This window comes from Oncorhynchus gorbuscha, linkage group LG01 (genome assembly GCF_021184085.1).
Source record: "Oncorhynchus gorbuscha isolate QuinsamMale2020 ecotype Even-year linkage group LG01, OgorEven_v1.0, whole genome shotgun sequence".
Taxonomy (NCBI): Eukaryota; Metazoa; Chordata; class Actinopteri; order Salmoniformes; family Salmonidae; genus Oncorhynchus; species Oncorhynchus gorbuscha.
In genome coordinates, this window is record NC_060173.1 from 70,910,159 (window position 1) to 70,932,626 (window position 22,468).

General features: G+C 41.5%; 1 protein-coding gene across 1 annotated transcript in view; it reads left to right on the forward strand.

Moving 5' to 3' along the window:
• The window catches only part of lmo7a (LIM domain 7a), an 85,901-nt gene extending 63,754 nt beyond the window's left edge, over positions 1 to 22,147 (forward strand). The window contains exons 15-28 of the mRNA XM_046366153.1: positions 155 to 218; positions 639 to 698; positions 3,299 to 3,324; positions 3,941 to 4,045; positions 8,384 to 8,476; positions 8,563 to 8,936; positions 11,976 to 12,032; positions 14,116 to 14,171; positions 15,382 to 15,540; positions 15,836 to 16,022; positions 16,433 to 16,717; positions 20,083 to 20,191; positions 20,987 to 21,089; positions 21,332 to 22,147. Coding sequence (XP_046222109.1) covers positions 155 to 218; positions 639 to 698; positions 3,299 to 3,324; positions 3,941 to 4,045; positions 8,384 to 8,476; positions 8,563 to 8,936; positions 11,976 to 12,032; positions 14,116 to 14,171; positions 15,382 to 15,540; positions 15,836 to 16,022; positions 16,433 to 16,717; positions 20,083 to 20,191; positions 20,987 to 21,089; positions 21,332 to 21,354 — 1,701 coding nt within the window. The 3' untranslated portion in view covers positions 21,355 to 22,147. The remainder of the gene's footprint in view (positions 1 to 154; positions 219 to 638; positions 699 to 3,298; positions 3,325 to 3,940; positions 4,046 to 8,383; positions 8,477 to 8,562; positions 8,937 to 11,975; positions 12,033 to 14,115; positions 14,172 to 15,381; positions 15,541 to 15,835; positions 16,023 to 16,432; positions 16,718 to 20,082; positions 20,192 to 20,986; positions 21,090 to 21,331) is intronic.
• Positions 22,148 to 22,468: the final 321 nt, after the last annotated feature.

Below are 22,468 nucleotides of genomic sequence, written 5' to 3' on the forward strand. Positions count from 1 at the left end.
AATATGTTGTGAAACGGTTGGTAAGGGCATTGATATAGGACATAATTGCAAAAAACTGTTGTTAATAATTGTTAGTTGCATGATCACATTTAATAACATGTATTGATTAAACCCCAAACAGTTCTCAACAGGCTTTTCCTTCATCTTGTTGCAGGATGTGGCATCCATTGGAGTGAATGGAGGTTCCCGTGACAAGACGGTGACCGTGAAAAACAAAGGTAAAGAGCATAGAGTAGAGATACTAACCAGAGTTTTTATGACTAGCCTATTAACATCAACAAGCTTGAGAAAGCAATGACAACATTCTCTCTTTGGGATTGTATGTGTTTTTGATGGTGAAATGCTCATTGCTCAATTATGTACTGATGATATTATGACGTTCTGTTTGATTGTAATGTTGGATATGCTTGTGTGAGCATTTTGGAAAGAGCTGGCCTGAGCTTATATAAATCTGTTTTTATTTTGAGTGTGATGACGTAATCCTAATGAAATTGCTATGTTTTCAGTGGGGGATAATGTAGATTTTGATAGATGTTATCCATGCCATGATACTGTAGAAGATATTACTTCAATGTTTCTCTCCCAGCTCCTCTCTTACACTCTGTGTTCCTGTTCTGATTTCTCCATCTCTCACGTAGAGTCTGTAGAACCCATATCTTTGAAAAACTTAAAACGGAGGTCAGAGTTTTTTGAACAAGGTAAAAAGGGCCTGACTGTGCCCTGGTTTTGGTGACGGGTTATTATCAATAGTTTGTGTTACTATCAGGAGGCTGGGTGCTCTGGGCTTCCATCTCTTTCTCTCTATCCCAGAGGTTCTCCTATGGACCTACCTGGTATAAAGGTTTTTGGCTCAACTATGACTTAACCTAATCATTATGATCAATTGTTTTTTAAATTTAGATGATTACGGGAAGGTTGAGAGAAAAAAGTTGAATACTCAGCAGTGCCCCAGGGCTCCGTGTTGGGCCCGCTGCTTTTTTTGATTTTGTTGTTTGTTTTTAGGTTGTCTTTGAAGCCAATGCCTTTTTCCACCCCCCCCCCCTTTTCTGACTGCATGTTTGCATTGATGGCAGCTTTGCATACTCTTGGAATTCTCTCAACCAGCTTCACCTGGAATGCTTTTCCAACAGTCTTTAAGGAGTTCCCATATATGCTGAGCACTTGTTGGCTGCTTTTCCTTCACTCTGCGGTCCAACTCATCCCAAACCATCTCAATTGGGTTCAGGCTGCGTGATTGTTGAGGCCAGGTCATCTGATGCAGCACTCAATCGCTCTCCTTCTTGGTCAAATAGCCCCTACACAGCCTGGAGGAGGGTTGGCTCATTGTCCGGTTGAAAACAAATGATAGTCCCACTAAGCGCAAACCAGATGGGATGGCGTATCGCTGCAGAATGCTGTGGTAGCCATGCTGGTTAAGTGTGCCTTTAATTCTAAATAAATAACTGACAGTGTCACCAGCAAAGCACCATCACACCTCCTCCTCCATGTTTTATGGTGGGAACTATGTCTCACAAAGACGTAGCGGTTGGAACCAAAAATCTTGGACTCATCAGACCATAGGACAGATTTCCACCCTTCTAATGTCCATTGCTCGTTTTCTTGGCCCAAGTAAGTCTCTTCTTATTATTGGTGTCCTTTAATAGTTATTTCTTTGCAGAAATTTGACCATGAAGGCCTGATTTCACACAGTCTCCTCTGAACAGTTGATGTTGAGATGTGTCTGTTAATTGAACTCTGTGACGCATTTATTTGGGCTGCAATTTCTGAGGCTGGTAACTCTAATGAACTTATCCTCTGCAGCAGAGGTAACTCTGTAACTCTAACTTTCCTGTGGCTCTCCTCATGGGAGCCAGTTTCATCATAGCGCTTGATGGTTTTACTTGAAGAAACTTTCAAAGTTCTTGACATTTTCAAAATTGAGTGACCTTCATGACTTAAGATAATGATGGACAGTCATTTCTCTTTGCTTATTTGAGCTGTCCTTGCCTTAATATGGACTTGGTCTTTTACCAAATAGGGCTATCTTCTGTATACCAACCCTACCTTGTCACAACACAACTGATTGGCTCAAACACATTAAGAAGGAAAGAAATTCCACTATTCAACTTTTAACAAGGCACACCTGTTAATTGAAATGCATTCCAGGTGACTACCTCATGAAGCTTGTTGAGAGAATGCCAAGAGTGTGCAAAGCTGTCATCAAGGCAAAGGGTGGTTACTTTCAAGAATCTCACGTAAAATATGTTTTGATTTGTTTAACACCTTTTGGTTACTACATGATTCCATGTGAGTAATTTCATAGTTCAGATGACTTCACTATTATTCTACAGTGCAGAAAGTAGTAAAAAATAAAGAAAAACCCTTGAATGAGTAGGTGTCCAAACTTTTAACTGGTACTGAAAGTACCAAATAATGTAATTTCCCCCTTTTTGTTTTTGCACACAATTTAGCCTATTTATTTGATACAGTCATATTTACTCCTTTAGCAAGTATGTCAATAATTTCAGACCTCACTGTACGTGCATCTATGGTTCTTAAGCCTGAAAAGTTATACTATCACAAGTCTAACTCAGGTGCCATGTGTAGTCAGGTGTGTGGTATAGTATGTTGGTGTGATGTCCAGGTGTCACACATTGGCTCCCCTCCCACTCAACCTTGCATGCTGTGCTGTGCTATGCTGGTGCTCTTGTGGTTTTACTAATAGCTAATGCTTCTGCATGCATCAATATATCAACATGATTTTTGGTGACTTATTTAGATTTTTGTGTGCTATTCCTGTTTGCATCTTGTGTGATCTGTTTAAAAATGATTTTATTTTCATGAGATGTTAATACACTGATCTAGTTAGTGTGATGTGCTTTGGTACCACACCAACATTATGTTGGTACCTACCATGCAGTATGTTGGTACCTACTATTTGACAGAATATCAAAGACTGGTATTCTGTCAAATAATATACTCCTTTTGGCATTATTGGCAACACTCGAGGTGAATTTAAAAAACACATTTTGTTTGCTTCAGGCTTGATTTTAAAACATCTCAAATTATAGCTGAGGGTTTGGTTCAAGTTTAAACACCATTTAATAGTTTTAAAAGTTTAAACACTAAAATCCTAGGTGCCAGTCTGTGTCCGGCTTTAGCAAACTCTTCAGTTGTCTTGACAAACGTGGTAATGATGTAGTATTTTGGAATTTAAAAACAGTGCACTTGACGTGGCAGCATACTGAATGATGTATAACACTCTGAGATATACCTGTAAACATTAGAGCTATTTGATTATGTTTATTATTTTTTCAAGGAGGATCAGATTCTGCGATATCAGATGTAAGTAATACTATTTCAAATTTAAAGAATGTTGTTTTCTAAAAAAAAATTAAAAAAAAAAAAGTGGTTGGGGTTTTTGCTCTCAACTGCGTTCTCAAGCATGACAGCTTCTTTGTGAGTGACATCTTTACTGTGTGGAATAGTTATGGGTTATTTAACTACCACCCGAGGGGCAGGATCCGTTGCTCCCTTAAACTCCTTGATTGCCCAGTTACCTTGACGACAGGGCAGAGAATTCCCCAACCTTTGTGTCGTTGAGTATTGTACAATGAACAATCTTTTGAAACTGGATGATGATTATGATAACTTGAGTGGACTGAATCGTCTGCAGCTCACTTTGAAAAGGCTCACGGAAGGAATAACCTACTGTACTTCTCATCTTAGTCATAGAAACTGAAATACTGTACATGGGCAGCACGTTAATACATAAACAATGAAACAACTAAATAAAAAACAAGTGAAATGTATGAAAATATGTATAAGGGTTGGGGAGACCCAAATAGTTTTGTTGATTGTATTACTTGTATTCAAGCATCAGATAAGGGGAAAGAATGTTGTTATTAGTGTAATGGCAGGATAAGTTTGACCTATAAAGGCAATGTCTCTCTTCCGTCAGATGCCCGTTCCCTCCATCGCTCCCTCTAACCACTGGTCCTGGGACCTGGAGGAGGAGCGCCGGAGGCAGGAGAAGTGGCAGAAAGAGCAGGAGCGACTTCTACAGGTGAAACACTGTAGTGGGTGTTGGTGGTGGGGTTGTTATGATGTGTATGTATGCACATGTGTGTGGGCTCATGTGTGTGGGCTCATGTGCATCTGTGTCCACAGTAGAACATTTGGTTCCACTTTACATTACATAGACCTTGGTTCAAAAGGTGTCCAACCTGATCCCTGCACAGCAGCTGTAGACTAGAGGCCAAGGCTCGTTGTTCCTCCACTCTATATTCCCTGCAGGTCAAACGGCCTCATTTCTTAGTGAGACGGATAGATTTTCTGCCAAGCTTCTACCCAAGTTCACCTACTTTGGGGGACGTAGCTGGAGTATAGATTAGGGCCTAAGGAATTAATTTCAGTTGACAGATTTCCTTATATGAACGAACTGTAACTCAGTAAAATCTTTGAAATGGTTGCATTTATATTTATGTTCAGTATATGTTTGTCACGAAAGCTAGTAGTGGTGGGTGTGGAGTCAGACGCAGAGAGCAAAGCTTCCAATGTAGACGTACTTATTCAAAATACGTATAAGCAAAATGAAAATCTACCACTGACAGAGAGGAATAAGCCCGCACAAAAGCAGGCAGGCCCTGGAAGTCAAATCAAATCAAATCAAATGTATTTGTCACATACACATGGTTAGCAGATGTTAATGCGAGTGTAGTGAAATGCTTGTGCGTCTAGTTCCGAAAATGCAGTAATAACCAACGAGCAATCTAACCTAACAATTCCAAAACATTATACACACAAGTGTAAAGGGATAAAGAATATGTACATAAAGATATGAATGAGTGATGGTACAGAAGGCATAGGCAAGATGCAGTAGATGGTATTGAGTACAGTATATACATATGAGATGAGTAGTGTAGGGTATGTAAACAAAGTGGCATAGTTTAAAGTGGCTAGTGATACACGTATTACATAAAATCGGAGGGTCTCCTATCCGGACCTCTGGCAGTCTCTATGGGGGTGCCACAGGGTTCAATTCTTGGACCGACTCTCTTCTCTGTATACATTAATGAGGTCGCTCTTGCTGCTGGTGAGTCTCTGATCCACCTCTACGCAGACGACACCATTCTGTATACTTCTGGCCCTTCTTTGGACACTGTGTTAACAACCCTCCAGGCAAGCTTCAATGCCATACAACTCTCCTTCCGTGGCCTCCAATTGCTCTTAAATACAAGTAAAACTAAATGCATGCTCTTCAACCGATCGCTACCTGCACTTACCCGCCTATCCAACATCACTACTCTGGACGGCTCTGACTTAGAATACGTGGACAACTACAAATACTTAGGTGTCTGGTTATACTGTAAACTCTCCTTCCAGACCCATATCAAACATCTCCAATCCAAAGTTAAATCTAGAATTGGCTTCCTATTTCGCAACAAAGCATCCTTCACTCATGCTGCCAAACATACCCTTGTAAAACTGACCATCCTACCAATCCTACGACTTTGGCGATGTCATTTACAAAATAGCCTCCAATACCCTACTCAACAAATTGGATGCAGTCTATCACAGTGCAATCCGTTTTGTCACCAAAGCCCCATATACTACCCACCATTGCGACCTGTACGCTCTCGTTGGCTGGCCCTCGCTTCATACTCGTCGCCAAACCCACTGGCTCCATGTCATCTACAAGACCCTGCTAGGTAAAGTCCCCCCTTATCTCAGCTCGCTGGTCACCATAGCATCTCCCACCTGTAGCAAACGCTCCAGCAGGTACAGTGCCTTGCGAAAGTATTCGGCCCCCTTGAACTTTGCGACCTTTTGCCACATTTCAGACTTCAAACATAAATATATAAAACTGTATTTTTTTGTGAAGAATCAACAACAAGTGGGACACAATCATGAAGTGGAACGACATTTATTGGATATTTCAAACTTGTTTAACAAATCAAAAACTGAAAAATTGGGCGTGCAAAATTATTCAGCCCCCTTAAATTAATACTTTGTAGCACCACCTTTTGCTGCGATTACAGCTGTAAGTCGCTTGGGGTATGTCTCTATCAGTTTTGCACATTGAGAGACTGAATTTTTTTCCCATTGAACTTGTTCTCAACTTGCCTACCTGGTTAAATAATGGTGTAATCTTTTTGTAATCCGTGATTGACTGTAGACCTTGCCACATACCTCTTGTGTCTGAGTTGTGGTTGCATGATGTTTGGTGATCACAGAATCAGTAGGTGTAGACAAAAATAGAAGCAAATAGGTCAACTTTGATTTGACTAAAGAGTTATTCAGTGTGATTTTTCCACAAATAGACAGGTAGCAAGATCATAACTATTTTTGCGAACTTTCTATTAAAAATGATTGGAGTGAGATTTCTTTCTTTCAGGATATGTATACCGAGCATGTCCACATCTCCGTCAGTCCATTTTACTGCTAAACTACACGGTAATATAGAAGTTATATTTTTTGTGATCCAATATGTAATATAGTAAGTAAAAACAAATACATTTATTTGATTTATTTTGTTTACATTATTCGTTGTAGCCACAATGTCACAAATAATTGATCACACATGAGCAGATTAACTTGGTCAAAACATTTCTTTATTAAACACTTCTTCACAACAGCAAAGATGAAGTCACTTTATATAGAGGGGCTATCACTCTTTCACACTGGTAAATCAATCCAGTTTGTTATTTCAAATGATTTATTTCTGTTTTTAGAGGAAGAGAAACAAAAAGCCAACCGTGCCTATTTTTCGAAATCATCAGTCCATATGTCAAGTGTAATTCCCCCATTTGTATTTACCCGGGTCTCTCGACTCCAGGGTCACTGCCAGCATTTTTTTTGTTGTTGCCTGATGCAGGACTCTAGTGACAGAGAAGAGAGATTCTCGGGCTGAAAACACCTTACGAAAAGACAGTCAATTTGTGCTACAGTTTAGACAATCGATAGATTAGCGTTCTAACTCCCCCTTGTGGTAGTGTGGTGCAAAGACAGAACGATGCAATCTGCCACAAACGGTCGCAGGCACACCGGTTCTGAATGTGTCAAGAACTGCAATGCTGCTGGGTTTTTCACCCTCAACAGTTTCCCGTGTGTATCAAGAATGGTCCAACACCCAAAGGACATCCAGCCAACTTGACACAACTGTGGGAATCATTAGAGTCAACATAGGCCAGCATCCCTGTGGAATGCTTTCGACACCTTGTAAAGTCCATGCCCCGTTCTGAGGGTAAAATGGGGTGCAACTCAATATTAGGAAGGTGTTCCTAATGTTTTGTACACTCTGTGTGTTCCTGTTGGGATTTGTGTGAGAGCGTCAGTGTAGCGTGTGTGTGGGGGTGGGTAGAGGCTTGTGAGTGTGCATAGAGTCCGTGCAAGATAGGGTCAATGCAGATAGTCCGGATAACCATTTGATGAACTATTTAGCAGTCTTATGGTTTGGGTGTAGAAGCCTGTCTCGGAGCCTGTTTGTCCGAGAACCGATGCTCTGGTATCATTTGATGAACTATTTAGCAGTCTTATGGTTTGGGTGTAGAAGCTGTCTCGGAGCCTGTTTGTCCGAGAACCGATGCTCTGGTATCATTTGCCGGACGGTAGCAGAGAGAACAGTCTATGGCTTGGGTGTAGAAGCCTGTCTCGGAGCCTGTTTGTCAGAGAACCGATGCTCTGGTATCATTTGCCGGACGGTAGCAGAGAGAACAGTCTATGGCTTGGGTGTAGAAGCCTGTCTCGGAGCCTGTTTGTCAGAGAACCGATGCTCTGGTGCCATTTGCCGGACGGTAGCAGAGAGCACAGTCTATGGCTTGGGTGGCTGAATTCTTTGGCAATTTTTCAAGCCTTCCACCTGGTATAGAGGTCCTGGATGGCAGGGAGCTCGGCCACAGTGATGTACTGGGACGCCCGCACCACCCTCTGCAGCACTTTGCGGTCGAGGGCGTTGCAGTTGCCATACCAAGTGGTGATTCAGCCATTCTCTCAATGGTGCAGCTGTATAACTTTTTGAAAATCTGCGGCCCATGCCAAATATTTTCAGCCTCCTGACGGGGAAGAGGCGCTTTTGTGTCCTTTTCACAACTGTGTTGGTGTGTGTGGACCATGTTAAGTCCTTACTGATGTGGACAACAAGGAACTTGAAGCTCTCGACCCTGTTCTATTCTTCCTGCTTCCTGTAGTCTACGATAAACCCCTTGGTCTTACTGATGTTGAGGGAGAGGTTGTTGTCCTGGCACCACACTGCCAGGTCTCTGACCTCCTCCCTGTAAGCTGTCTCATCTCTGTCTGTGATCAGGCCTACCTGTTGTTTGATTGCGATTAAATGTTGTTGTCAGTAAGTATAGGGGGCGGGTGACCAAAGCTCCAGAGAAACTTTGTGTGTGTTTGTAAACAGGAAAAATACAGTCGTGACCAGGAGAAACTGGAGGAGGAGTGGCGTCGAGCCCAGCAGGATGCTGTGACTGACGGGGGCAGACACCACCAAGAAGTGAGGAACCAAAACTTAATTTTCTGGTAGTAAACCGAGGTACAAACTCTGGCTTTGGCTTTATCCCTTTACTGTCTATTCCTCAGGAGCCGAGCAGCAAGAGTATCAGCCTACCCTGCCCTCTCCGCCAGCCCATCCTGCCCTGGGAGGACCAGGAGGAAGAGAGGATGAGGAGGAGGGAAGAGGAGGAGGCACAGCGAAGACAGGAGGAGAAGAGGAGAATGGAGGACGAGCAGCGATGGCAGGAGGAGAGGATGAGAACAGAGCAGCAAGATCTGCTGCGTCTTCAGAAGGAGAGGAAGAGGGAGGAGCAAAAGGAGGAGGAGAGGAGACAGAGGAAAGAGGAGGAGCTGAGATTGCAAAGGAGGAAGGAGGAAGAGAGGGAGGAGGAGAGGAGGCACCAGAAGGCTGCTAATCAACAACACATGGAGAATGCCAGAATGCAGGAACAGCAGCAATGGTTCATAATAATAATATTTTCTTCAAAGGGAAATTTCACCCAAATTACAATATGACATATTGGTTTCCTTAAGCAATCTATAGACAAGGTATCACAGCAATCTATGCTTTGGTTTAGTTTCCCTGGCACTGCTAACGTTTCAGCATTTATGGCACAAATCCAAGGCATGTCATGGTACCTATATTGTACATCATGCCCAAATTATCCTAAAGTAACTCAAATTGATTATGTAGATGAACAAAGCAACTTTTAGATGATGGTCCACTTTCCATTTTAATGTTTTTTTTTATTTTTGATCTTCATAACAGGAATTCTTTTTTATTTTGACCCAGATTTTTTTAGTTTAGATGTTTACAATGATAGAGAATTGCAATAATATCATCTTTTTCTTTTCCATAAATCCTCCTTCCCATCCCACCCAGTTAATTTATTGAAGAATATTTGCGTGCAGTCCAAATACACACTGAACAAAAATATAAACGCAACATACAATCATTTAAAAGATTTTACAGTTCATTTAAGAAAATCAGTCAATTGAAATCACTTCATTAGGCCCTAATCAATGGATTTCACATGACTGGGAATACAGATATGTATCTATTGGTCACAGATACCTTTAAAAAAAGAATAAAGTAGGTGGAGTGGATCAGAAAACCAGTCCATCTCTGGTGTGACCACCATTTGCCTCATGCAGCGTGACACAGCTCCTTCGCATAGAGTTAATCAGGCTGTTGATTGTGGCCGGTATAATGTTGTCCCAGTCCTTTTCAATGGCTCTGTGAAGTTGCTGGATATTGGTGGGAACTGTAACACGCTGTCGTACACGTCGATCCAAACATGCTCAATGGGTCTGTTGAGTATGCAGGCCATCGAAGAATTGGGCCATTTTCAGCTTCCAATTTTCAGTACCAATCTTTGCAACATTGGGACCGTGCATTATCATGCTGAAACATGAGGTGATGGCGGCGGATGAATGGCACAACAATGGGCCTCAAGATCTTGTCACAGTATCTCTGTGCATCCAAATTGCCATTAGTAAAATGCGTTTTCCTTAACTTATGCCTGCCCATACCATAAACCCACTGCCACTATGGGGCACTGTTCACAACAACATTGACATAAGCAAACCGCTCACCTACATGACGCCATACACGCTGTTTGCCATCTGCCTGGTACAGTTGAAACTGAGATTCATCTGTGAAGAACACACTTCTCCTTCGTCGAAGGTGAGCATTTGCTCACTGAAGTCAGTTACAATGCCAAACTGTAGTCAGGTCAAGACCCTGAGGACGACAGACACCCAGATGAGTTTCCCTGAGACGGTTTCTGACAGTTTGTGTGGTCAGTGCCAAGTGCATGCTCCCTCAATATTTGAGACATCTGTGGCATTGTGTTGTGTAGAAAAACTGCACATTTTAGAGTGGCGTTGTCCCCAGCACAAGGTGCACCTGTGTAATGACCATGCTGTTTAATCATCTTATCGATATGCCACACCTGTCAGGTGGATGGAAGAAATGCTCACTAACAGGAATGTAAACAAATTTGTGCACAAAATTAGAGAGACAACAGTTTTTTGTGCATATGGAACATTTCTCGGATCTTTTGTTCACTTTAGATGTTGCATTTTATTTTTGTTCAGTATAACTATTTTTATGGTAGTGGAAGAAGGATAAATTGACAAATCTAGAGTTTAAGCTGTTAAATACTTTCAGCAAGCACACTAATAAAGAGAAGTATGCCAGATAACAGTAGTGGTCTTGCTGAAGCAAGTACACTAATAAATAAATACCAAAAAATATCAAAAGAAACAAAATACCATTTCCATCGTCTTACATGTTTTAAACTAAATGTAAGGATTAGAAAATAAAATAAAAAGACAAAAATAAGAAAAATGAAGGCAAAGCTATCAACAATAATGTATACTATAGCAACTGCAAAATATATATAATTTTACTTGATTCTGCTCAATGGCTTCATTGTGTCATAGTTTCAAATGTTTGAGGATCTAGTGCCTCTGCCTTATGCTAGTTACCTTCTTATAGAGCCAAGGTTTTATTTACATTTATTATACACTACATGACCAAAAGTATGTGGACACCTGCTCGTCGAACATCTCATTCCAAATCATGGGCATTAATATGGAGTTGGTCCCCCTTTTGCTGCAATAACAGCCTCCACTCTTCTGGGAAGGCTTTTCACTAGACGTTGGAACATTGCTGCAGAGACTTGCTTCCATTCAGCCATGGGCACTTATGTTGGGCTGTTAGGCCTGGCCCGCAGTCGTATTCCAATTCATCCCAAAGGTGTTTTATGGGGTTGAGGTCAGGGCTCTGTGCTTGCCTGTCAAGTTCTTCCACACCGATCTCGACAAACCATTTCTGTTGCTCCTAGACGTTTCCACTTAACAATAACAGCACTTACAGTTGACCGGGGCAGCTCTAACCAGGCAGAGATTTGACCAACTGACTTGTTGGAAAGGTGGCATCCTATGACGGTGCCACTTTGAAAGTCACTGAGCTCTTCAGTAAGTCCATGCTACTGTCAATGTTTGTTGATGGATATCGCATGGCTTTGTGCTCAATTTCATATACCTGCCAGCAACGGGTGTGGCTGAAATAGCTGAATTTACTAATTTGAAGGGGTGTCCACATACTTTTGTATATATAGTGTATATTTTTTATTCTAGCCTGTCGATCTTGACTTTTGTCATTACAGAAATTATTTTAGTGCTTTTAAGGCTTTAAGATTTGTGTGTGTTATATCTGTGCTTTAAGCTTCGAAGGCTATTTGTAAACATTATCATTGCATCAATAACCTTTTTTTTTGCCTGCACTGTTGTCTACTTTACATTGAGTAGTAACCTCAAACTCCCACTAATGGTCTTCCTGTGTTTTGTCCTCTCTATTTGTCCGTCTGTCCATGTCGGTCTGTCTCTGTACCCGTAACCCTCTCTCTGTTTCTGTCTGTATCCCCTACCCCGTATCTATATTCTCTCTGCTACTGCTGTAACCCCGTAACCCTTTCTCTGCTGGATGGCAGGGTGGGGGACTCCTGTGGCTATGCCAAGGTCCAGCCTGAGATATCAATGGCAGACAGGTCAGTGTGTGTATGCCAAGGTCCAGCCTAGACATCCGTTGAGTGTGTGTGAGTCAGATCTAGCCTTTTATAAACACATTTCATGCAATTCTACGTCATTTTACATGGAGACGAGCATAGACGAGCATAATATTTTTTTTTGTGCAACACCAGAGCATGTGAGCTGAGTGGATTGGGGCGTCGCATGTGCTTAATTTGGCGCAGTGGGTCAACACTCCAAAAAAAGACCCACTCTCCATCTCCAAAATCACTCTGGTGCCACTCAAGCATGAGCTCTGGGAATGCTCTGCCCAGCATATTTCGGTTCCTTTATCACCATTCTTTTAATTAGGCCTATTCTGTTGTATGTATTTAGCCTACCCTGCCACTAGTAATGCGCAGAGATGTTATGAATCGACCAAGAAGGAATTGGGTGACAAATCGTGTATAGTAGCCTATCATTTCATTTGTTTAACAGGTAGGCGTACCTCCTTGTTTCTTAAATAGAAATAAATAGGCTCCAACACAAAGCGCTATTGTTGTTAGTCAAATTAAAATTAAAATAGTTTAAATTAAATTTGGTCTTCTCGAGTTTAGCCTAAGTAGCACACATGAGCGCTGTCCATCTCCGATCAATTGTTACTCCTGAAGTGCCACTGTAGGCTACACAGCACAAAATGTTTTACATCAGCCAGAGCAGGCCAGTCAGAGCTCATGTTTGGGATAGCCGATCCACTACAGTGTGCATGCAATGTAGCCTCATTTTATTTAAACCAGCAGTGCAAAAACTCGGGAAGGAAGTACATTTTCTTAAAAATATAACTTTGTGCTGTGCTTCTCAAGCATGTATTTCTTATTGTCCAGGCTTATTTGTATCTATTTTTATTTCACCTTTATTTAACCAGGTAGACTAGTTGAGAACAAGTTCTCATTTACAACTGCGACCTGGCCAAGATAAAGCATAGCAGTGTGAACAGACAACAACACAAAGTTACACCTGGAATAAACAATAAACAAGTCAATAACACAGTAGAAAAAATAAAAAAGAGTCTATATACATTGTGTGCAAAAGGCATGAGGAGGTAGGTGAATAATTACAATAGCCTATAGTATATCTGTATTACTATTTCATTTATTTAACAAGTCAGTTAAGAACAAATTGTTATTTACAATGACAGCCTAGGAACAGTGGGTTAGCTGCCTTGTTCAGGGGCAGAATGAAAAGAGTTTTACTTTGTCAGCTCAGGGATTCAATCTAGCAACCTTTCAGTTACTGGCTCAATGCTATATCCACTAGGCTACCTGCCGCCCCATGTATGCTATGGATCATTTGATTGAGACCACAGGCGCACCTGATATTGCGCGTTCACCAAAAAATCAGGAATGAAGGGCAACATTGACCAATATTGAAATGTAATCGGTTACAAATTACTTGACCCTCCCCTGGACAATAAAAAAAAATTGTAAAGCCTCTGACTGACTGAAAATGAAAAAACATGGCCTTCCCACATTTTTCTCCGGGTCCCAGTTCTGAAAATGTTGAGCGTTCCCTTACTAGCAAGTACAAGGCATGGGTCAGCCTATAACTAATACAGTATATTCTAAGTGTCAATACTTAACCATGTCCCCATGTGTTAACCTGGGCGTTAACCTGTCTTAAATGGCACCCTATTCCCAATATAGGCCACTACATCTCCCAGTCTATTCCATGTTTCATAATGTGCCCCATAGCCATAGCTCACAGTATATCTAATTCTCTGATTTGATCATTAAAAGTACATAGTAGGCTGCTCCAGCCGGATACAATATATTGGACTGTACGTATTTGAAAATACATGTTATTACCTTCCTGTATTCAAGCACACCTGAGGGTGTAAACAGTACTTCACTCCAAGGAAGCATCCCAAATGGTACCCTATCCCCTACAGTGCACTACTTTTGACCAGAGCCATATGAACCCTGTCAAATGTAGTGCACTACAGTATGTAGGGAATATGGTACCATTTAATCTGTACAAATTAATCTGTTTTCCAGTGTACATTGATTTGAGAGATAATTAATATTACTGATTATTTGCAAATTATGTGTTTTTTGTGTCTTGCAGGGCAAAATCCAAATCTACTCCAGAGCTAGATGACGTGGAGAAATCAGAGACTAAAAGTCAGTGGGGATTAATTATTATTAATGTATTATTATTTATGTCTTCATCAATATTCATTCATCCTTCTTGACAGGAGGCATGGATCACCTTCGGTGGAAGTTGAACCACACATTATTTAGCTGCTCACATTAGCAAGGGTGGTGTGTGTGTGTGTGTGTGTGTGTGTGTGTGTGTGTGTGTGTGTGTGTGTGTGTGTGTGTGTGTGTGTGTGTGTGTGTGTGTGTGTGTGTGTGTGTGTGTGTGTGTGTGTGTGTGTGTGTGTGTGTGTGTACCGTGGCACTAGCGTGCGTTTGGCAATTCATGGATTGCACTTTTTCATTGTGTTGAACGTTCGTTCTCTTGAACAATCTCAATGGGTGCTGATGAAGATTTAATCTAAAGTGCATTATAGAAGCTTAGAAACACAATGACATTTCAAAAGGAGGAAAATAATTAGTAGGAACGTCTTGTCATTCTTTTTATATCACCAGATTGACTTTAGGTGCAGTATAACTTTAGCTAGCTAAGATTGAGGGGACAGCACTGCATTTTTGCTAGATAGCATTAGCATTTCTAGCAATTTTTTTTTACAAACTGTGCTAGCAAATGGCAACATTGCCATCTCTCTAAAGTAAATTAGAAAATAAAGTTGTGTCCTACTAATTTTTTGCGTACTTGAGCAATATCACTATAGTATAATTTAGATGAAACAGTCATTAGCCTCCATTCAGAATGACTGGGCATCAGTCATCAGTCGGTCACCAATATGTATGTTGTCCAATCAAAAACAGATATTTTGAACAATGGGTAAATAATATAATTGTGCAGATACTCCTCTAAGAAAACCAATGGTCCAAACCTCATGTCTCTATCATAATCCATTCAAAAGTTATTGGAATTTTTACCCTTGTAGGATGGCCAAAATTAGGGTGATTTAAAGGAGGCCAGAGGGGAAAGAATTGTGTCAGCTAGGCTGGATGCTGTGCAAGAATTAAGGCTAACTAACTTGTCATGGTAAAATGTATTGTCTAACGAAAGCGCGTTTTCATCAAACCTACAATAAGGCTGCAGTGTGTAGAATGTTCATCACAAAGGCAACAATGCGACTCTATGAATAGAAGTCAGTGAGTGTCATCTGTATCTGTAGAGGCTGTACCCAGACACTTTTAGCCAAGCTAGTGGTTTGTGTCTGTGCCACTGTGTCAGTGAGTGTGAACACACTGTGCCCAGGCTGGTATGGCCGCTCGGGGGGCATGGCCCAGAAGTTACTGGAGGAGGAGTTGAGACGTAAAGCAGACAAAAAGGCCCAGAGTCTCCAGGCCGCGTCCGAGCTGGAGTTGGAGAGGAGAAACATCCTGAATGCCATGCGATACAGAGAGCCAGAAAGAGGTGTGGTTCACGGACTCTGCCGTTCCTCGACCGCTCCTGACCACTCCTGTCTAATCAATGTTGGACCCAATCAATTAAGCAACCCAGCTCAGGCGATTAATCGCGTTTGGCATGCACTTCCAGATTTTACAAACTGTCTTGATCATGAATCACTGGTCGTATTGTTGTTTCCTGATTGTTTGATTCCTGATCGATGGATAAATCATAAGCTCTCATCTCCTGACTCCTTCCTCTCCCATTGGCTCTCGTCTTTATTTACTGACTCCCTCTCCTCTCCTCTCTCATTGGTCCACAGTGACTAGCAGCGGTGGGCTGGACGAGGCATCGTGGAGGAATGGCCAGCAGAGCCAGTCCCAGGCAGAGCTAGAGAGGCAGCAGATCCTGCAGGAGATGAAGAAGAAGACCCAACTGACCACAGACAACAGCTGGATCCGCCAGGGAAATACCACCAGCAAGGACCCCACTGCCAGCCTCATCAGCAGGTGCTCGACAGTGGCTCCTCTGGCCCGGGGGTGTGGGGGTGGTGGATCAGTACAGTACACTGTGTGTGTTGAATGATAGATGGGGCCAGTCAGGCTGGCTTAATTAACCCTATCAGAAGGTATACTCTAGCTGGAGCTCCGCTGGCCTATGTTACGCTGTCCGTATTAGGATAGCGCCACATGACTCTGAAACATCTTCTATATAACCGACAATAAAAAATGGAGTACATTTTTTTTTAGTTACTTTAAAGTTTTGGGCTCGAGCCTTGGATGCCGGTCTGTTTTATGTTTTCAGAGGAGTCAATATCAAAATAGTTGGCTAAGTAAGAAACATGTTGGCCTGTGCTATTCACGATATTTGGGTGCTTACGCTAACCCACTAACATCCACTAATGTGTTCAACATTTCAGAGGTGAGTCTCTGGACAACCTGGACACTGCGCCCCGCTCTTCTTGGCGCTCATCGTGGTCAACCTCGTCCATCGGTGGTGGCGGTGGTGGCAACAGCGGCAGAGGGGTCGGTGGTCGTCCCGGCTCAGCCACCCTGCCCTCCTCCCTCTCCATGAGCTCCCTCAGAGGGGCCGGGGGGAGCAACCCGTCTTCCCGGTCCCAATGCTCGCCATCGCCATCTCCCTCCCCCACTCCTCCTTCTGGCCTCGAAATCGATTCACGCCCATCATCGCAGCAACGCAGCAGGTAAAACATCCAATGTCCAATCGCAATGCAGAATACTGCTTAACAAAATAACTGAGTAGGTAGATTTGCTCTCAATCACTGATACAGTGTCAGATATTGGAAATAAAAGACTGATTCTAGATCTGGGGTTAACGGGTAACACCAATTTTCGAGAATCTCTTATACAATGGCTTAAAGTTATGAAAGTAACTCCAGGTGTAAAATAGTAAATAATGACTACTTCTCAGAAAGTATTAAATTGTCAAGAGGAGTAAAACAAGGTTGTCCGCTATCGGCATATCTATTTATTATGGCCATCAAAATGTTAGCTGTTAACATCAGATCCAACAGTAATATCAAGGGTTTAGAAATCCAGGGCTTAAAAACAAAGGTGTCATTGTACCTTGACGATTCCTGTTTTCTTTTAAATCTGCAATTTGGATCCCTGCACAGCCTCGTAGAGGAGCTCGATAATTTTTCTAACCTGATTACAACCAAATTATTACATATTGGATCGCAAAAAAATACAACTTTTACAGTATCGTGTAGTTTACCAATAAAATTGTCTGACTGAACTGGACATACTCTGTATTCATATCCCAAAAGAAATTATCTCACGACAATACATTTTTATGCAAAGTTTTGTGAAAAAATGTATGCAAATGTCTGCTCTATCCAAAATGACAACCAACTGATTACAGCATTACTACAAAACGAGATGAGGCAAGTGGAAGAGGGAGAAGGTAAGGAACTTGTCTGTCGGCCCTGCATTAAAGACCAAAATCGGTTAAAGAAAATTGTAATAAATAAAAAGTTATACCAGTTTCTCTTAAGGACAAAAAAAATTACAAGTGCGCCATACAGGTTACAAAATAGTTGGAGATTTTCGATGTACCGATTCCATGGCACATGGTTTATGAATTAATACACAAAACGTACACCTGATTCAAGGCTTAGTTTTTCAATTAAAATTATAATAACAAACATTTTGTGACCAATATAATATTATACAGCGCCTTTGGAAAGTATTCAGACCCCTTGACCTTTTCCACATGTTGTTACATTACAGCCTTATTCTAATATTGATTAAATATACAGTTGAATTCAGAAGTTTACAAATACCTTAGCCAAATATATTTAAACTCAGTTTTTGACAATTCCTGACATTAAATTCTAGTAGAAATCCCCTGTCTTAGGGGATTTTTTTAAGAAAGTGAAATGTCAGAATAATAGTAGAGAGAATTTATTGATATTGGATTGTATCAGAAGTTTACATACACTCAATTAGTATTTGGTACCATTGCATTTAAATTGTGTAACTTGGGTCAAACGTTTCGGGTAGCCTTCCACAACCTTCCCATAATAAGTTGGGTGAATTTTGGCCCATTCCTCCAGACAGAGCTGGTGTAACTGAGTCAGGTTTGTATGCCTCCTTGCTCGCACACGCCTTTTCAGTTCTGCCCAGAAATTTTATATAGGATGGATGTCAGGGCTTTGTGATGGCCACTCCAATACCTTGACTTTGTTGTCCTTAAGCCATTTTGCCACAACTTTGGAAGTATGCTTGGGGTCATTGTCCATTTGGAAGACCCATTTGTGACCAAGCTTTAACTTCCTGACTGATGTCTTGAGATGTTGCTTCAATATATCCACATAATTTTCCTACCTCATGAAGCCATCTATTTTGTGAAGTGCACCAGTCCCCCCTGCAGCAAAGCACCCCCACAACATGATGCTGGCAACCCCGTGCTTCACGGTTGGGATGGTGTTCTTCGGCTTGCAAGTCTCCCCTTTTTTTCCACCGAACATAATAATGGTCATTATGACCAAACACTTCTATTTTTGTTTCATCAGACCAGAGGACATTTCTCCAAAAAGTATGATCTTTGTCCCCATGTGCAGTTGCAAACCGTAGTCTGGCTTTTTTATGGCGGTTTTGGAGCAGTGGCTTCTTCCGGCATTTCAGGTTATGTCGATATAGGACTTGTTTTACTGTGGAAAATATCATTTTTTTACCCGTTTCCTCCAGCATCTTCACAAGGTCCTTTGCAGTCGTTCTGGGATTGATTTGCACTTTTTTGTTAGAATTTTTACCCCTTTTTCTCCCCAATTTCGTGGTATCCAATTGTTTTTAGTAGCTACTATCTTGTCTCATCGCTACAACTCCCGTACGGGCTCGGGAGAGACGAAGGTTGAAAGTCATGCATCCCCCGAAACACAACCGAACCAAGCCACACTGCTTCTTAACACAGCGCGCATCCAACCCGGAAGCTAGCCGCACCAATGTGTCGGAGGAAACAACTTGCACCGAGCGACCTGGTCAGCGTGCAATGCGCCCGGCCCACCACAGGAGTCGCTAGTGCGCGATGGGTCAAGGATATCCCTACCTGCCGAACCCTCCCTAACCTGGACGACGCTAGACCAATTGTGTGTCGCCCCATGGACCTCCCGCTTGCGGCCGGCTGTGACAGAGCCTGGGCTCGAACCCAGTATCTCCCACCCGGGAGGCCTGATTTGCACTTTTGCATCAAAGTACGTTCCTCTCTAGAAGACAGAACGCGTCTACTTTCTGAGTGGTATGATGGCTGCATGGTCCCATGGTGATATACTTGCGTACTATTGTTTGTATAGATGAACGTGGTACCTTCAGGTGTTTCTCCCAAGGATGAACCAGAATTTTTTTTCTTTGTTTTCATAACTGTGACCTTAATTGCCTACCGTCTGTAAGCAGTTAGTGTCTTAATGACCGTTCCACAGGTGCATGTTCATTCATTGTTTTTGGTTCATTAAACAAGCATGGGAAACATTGTTTAAACCCTTTACATTTAAGATCGGTGAAGTTATTTGGATTTTTACAAATTATCTTTGAATGACAGAGTCCTGAAAAAGGAATGTTTCTTTTTTTGCTGAGTTTATAATTATTTCCCCTCTATGGCCTATTTATTGCCTTACCTCCCTAATCTTCTATATTTGCCCACACTGTACATATATTTTTCTATTGTGTTATTCACTGTTAGTTTTTTATGTGAAACTCTGTATTGTTGTATTTGTCACACTGCTATGCTTTATCTTGGCCAGGTCGCAGTTGTAAATGAGAACTTTTTCTCAACTAGCCTACCTTTTTAAATAAAGGTTAAATAAAACATATAAATAATTATGACACTTGACCCAATTCCTCTTCCTGAACGTGTGTGTGGGTTGGTTGGTTGGTCGCTGGTTCAAATCCCTGAGCTGACTAGTTGAAAAATCTGTATGTGTCCTTGAGCAAGGTCTGGATAAGAGCATCTGCTAAATGACTAAAATGTAAATGTAATCTCGGTTATCCAGTCTGTGTGTGTGTTCTGGGTTCTCCAGTCTAGTCACGGTTCTGCGATCTGTAATCTCAGGTCAGTGAGTGGCAAGAAAGTCTGTACGTTCTGTGACACGGTCCTGGGCAAGGGAGCCGCCATGATCATCGAGTCCCTGGGACTCTGTTATCATTTGACCTGTTTCAAGGTGAGAGTTCAAAGTTCAAGACCAGACCTCCCTGAACTGGAGACTGAGGTCGTGATTGATCCATTACAGAGACTAAACCTATCTTGTCATCTCAGTACTAACCTAATCAACAGAATGAGGCTTTCCTAATATGGATACCATGACCCTGATCAATGTCTTACTAACCCTAAAGAGCATGAAGGGGTCACAATCTGACCTGATCCTGTATAACGGCACATACAAAACCAAGGAAACAGAAGTCCAAAAGGGATAGTAACTTCCAATGATATTGACTGGAGTAATGTTTCCACTAACTTTTCAGTTATTTGAAAAATACACTATCTTCCAAATTCCCTAAGCTATATAACTTGCTACAGAAATGGCAAACAGTAATGGCACATTGTTTTCATGGTTTTCTGAATGTGTCATGAAATCTGACTGCATTTGTTCTAAACCACACTAATCAATCTTACTATTTCCTAACACCAACACACTTTATTTGTATTAATTCATCCTGGGGCTTCTGACATCACAAGCTTCCAAAAGTCCCTACATGTATGCTTGGGTTTGAACTGTCAGTTTCACTCATCTCAATGGTCTGGCTGTCAGTCAAGTGTCAGGTGTTTCTCATTGGCTCTGTGTATCTGGCTGTGGCTCCGCAGGTATATCTCTTACTGCTCTCCCATTGGCTGCTCCTTTTGTGTCTGTGCAACTCATCTTTTCTCCAGAGGGCAACTGTCCTCTCAGCTCCCCATCTGAGAGTGAGGGATCTGGCCTAGCCCTCAATGACCATTTCCCTCTCTCCCTACCTTCCAGTGCATTGACTGCAAGTCCGACCTGGGAGGATCGGAGGCCGGAGCTGAGGTCAGAATACGGAGCCGACAGCTCTACTGTAACTCCTGCTACACGCGATTCAAAAGTGAGTTTGACTTTGACTTCAGCTGGGTACCAGTTGAAAAGTGCGGCAACTAGATTATAAAACTCCATAGTCACATTTGACCAGTATCACCAATAGTAACAACGTTCCTGTTACTATGTGTTCTGTTGTGTCAGTTATATTATGTTTAGTTGTGCCTTGTCATTTAGTGATATGCTGTGTTTGTGTTATCGAATACTATCATTTGATTTAGTGTTATAACCTCTATCTTCTTTCCCCTCTAGCTGGACAGCCAACCTCCATGTGACATCGCTGTACTACAGCAGATTCAGGAAGAGACCATTCTTGACAACAACCCATGAACACTGCAATCACGACAACAAGCCGTAACACTTTGCTAGATGACAAGTTTAGATGTATTAATGTGTATTATGATTCTGCAAAAAGCCCTTATTCTTCAATGAACTACTATCTTATTATTTCTTATTACTGTATCCATGAGAGGGTGAGATTGACAAAAAAAGTTAACATGTTTATTTCAAAGTATTATTATTATTACCAATTGCTTGTACACATTTTGAGGGACGTGCATGCACCTGTAAGTTTGAGAGTTTTACCTGGAAGTAGGTTTGGAAAATTCTGAAAACTTTCTAAAAGTTCCCAGGTTTTTCAGAAATCCCAGATGGAGGGTTTGGGGAATTTTGCAACGCTAGCTGGAAACAATACTGGAAATTGATGTTGGTGTTGTCCATAAGGTTATTGATCCTGATTCCTTCATATTTTAGAAAGTTTTTGTGCTCGGCCGAGGGAAGCCTGCGTTTTCTTCTCCTTTGGGGTTCCTTTTCATCTGTGCCTTTTTTGTTTGTGATGGTGGGAAGAATATTTAGATTAAATGGATTCAAAAAGATATTTAAAACAATGGCATGGTTGGTTAGAGAGAGTGAGCTATTATTGGGGAGTTGTTGTTCTTTCTCATTAATAGAATGAATCTTTTACATTTGAGATGTTAAGATAATTTTTGCCAGAGAAACAATATATAATATATGGGATTGAGGCAAATGTTGTTCAATAACATTTGTAAATAAAAATTGTGATCCAGACTCGGACTTCGTCTTTTTTAATAGAAGGTAACTGTATTTTGTACCATAATCATTATGACAGTCTTTTGCTGTCTCTTAGTGCTGAGTGATTATCCAAAATCTCATTGTTAAAAATCTCAAGTTTTTAAACAACTAATTGACCGATATTTCAATGAATTGAATTCCATTTCATAGATTTTTCTGAGATCACTTCTCAGTTTCTGTAATGATGAATCAGATCAAGCCTGAAAACATGATTATTTTGTACAAATTGAACCGACCTCAAAAAGCACAAATCGCTATCTGTCTGTCTTCCCTGTTCTCTCTCATTCAATGAGTTGG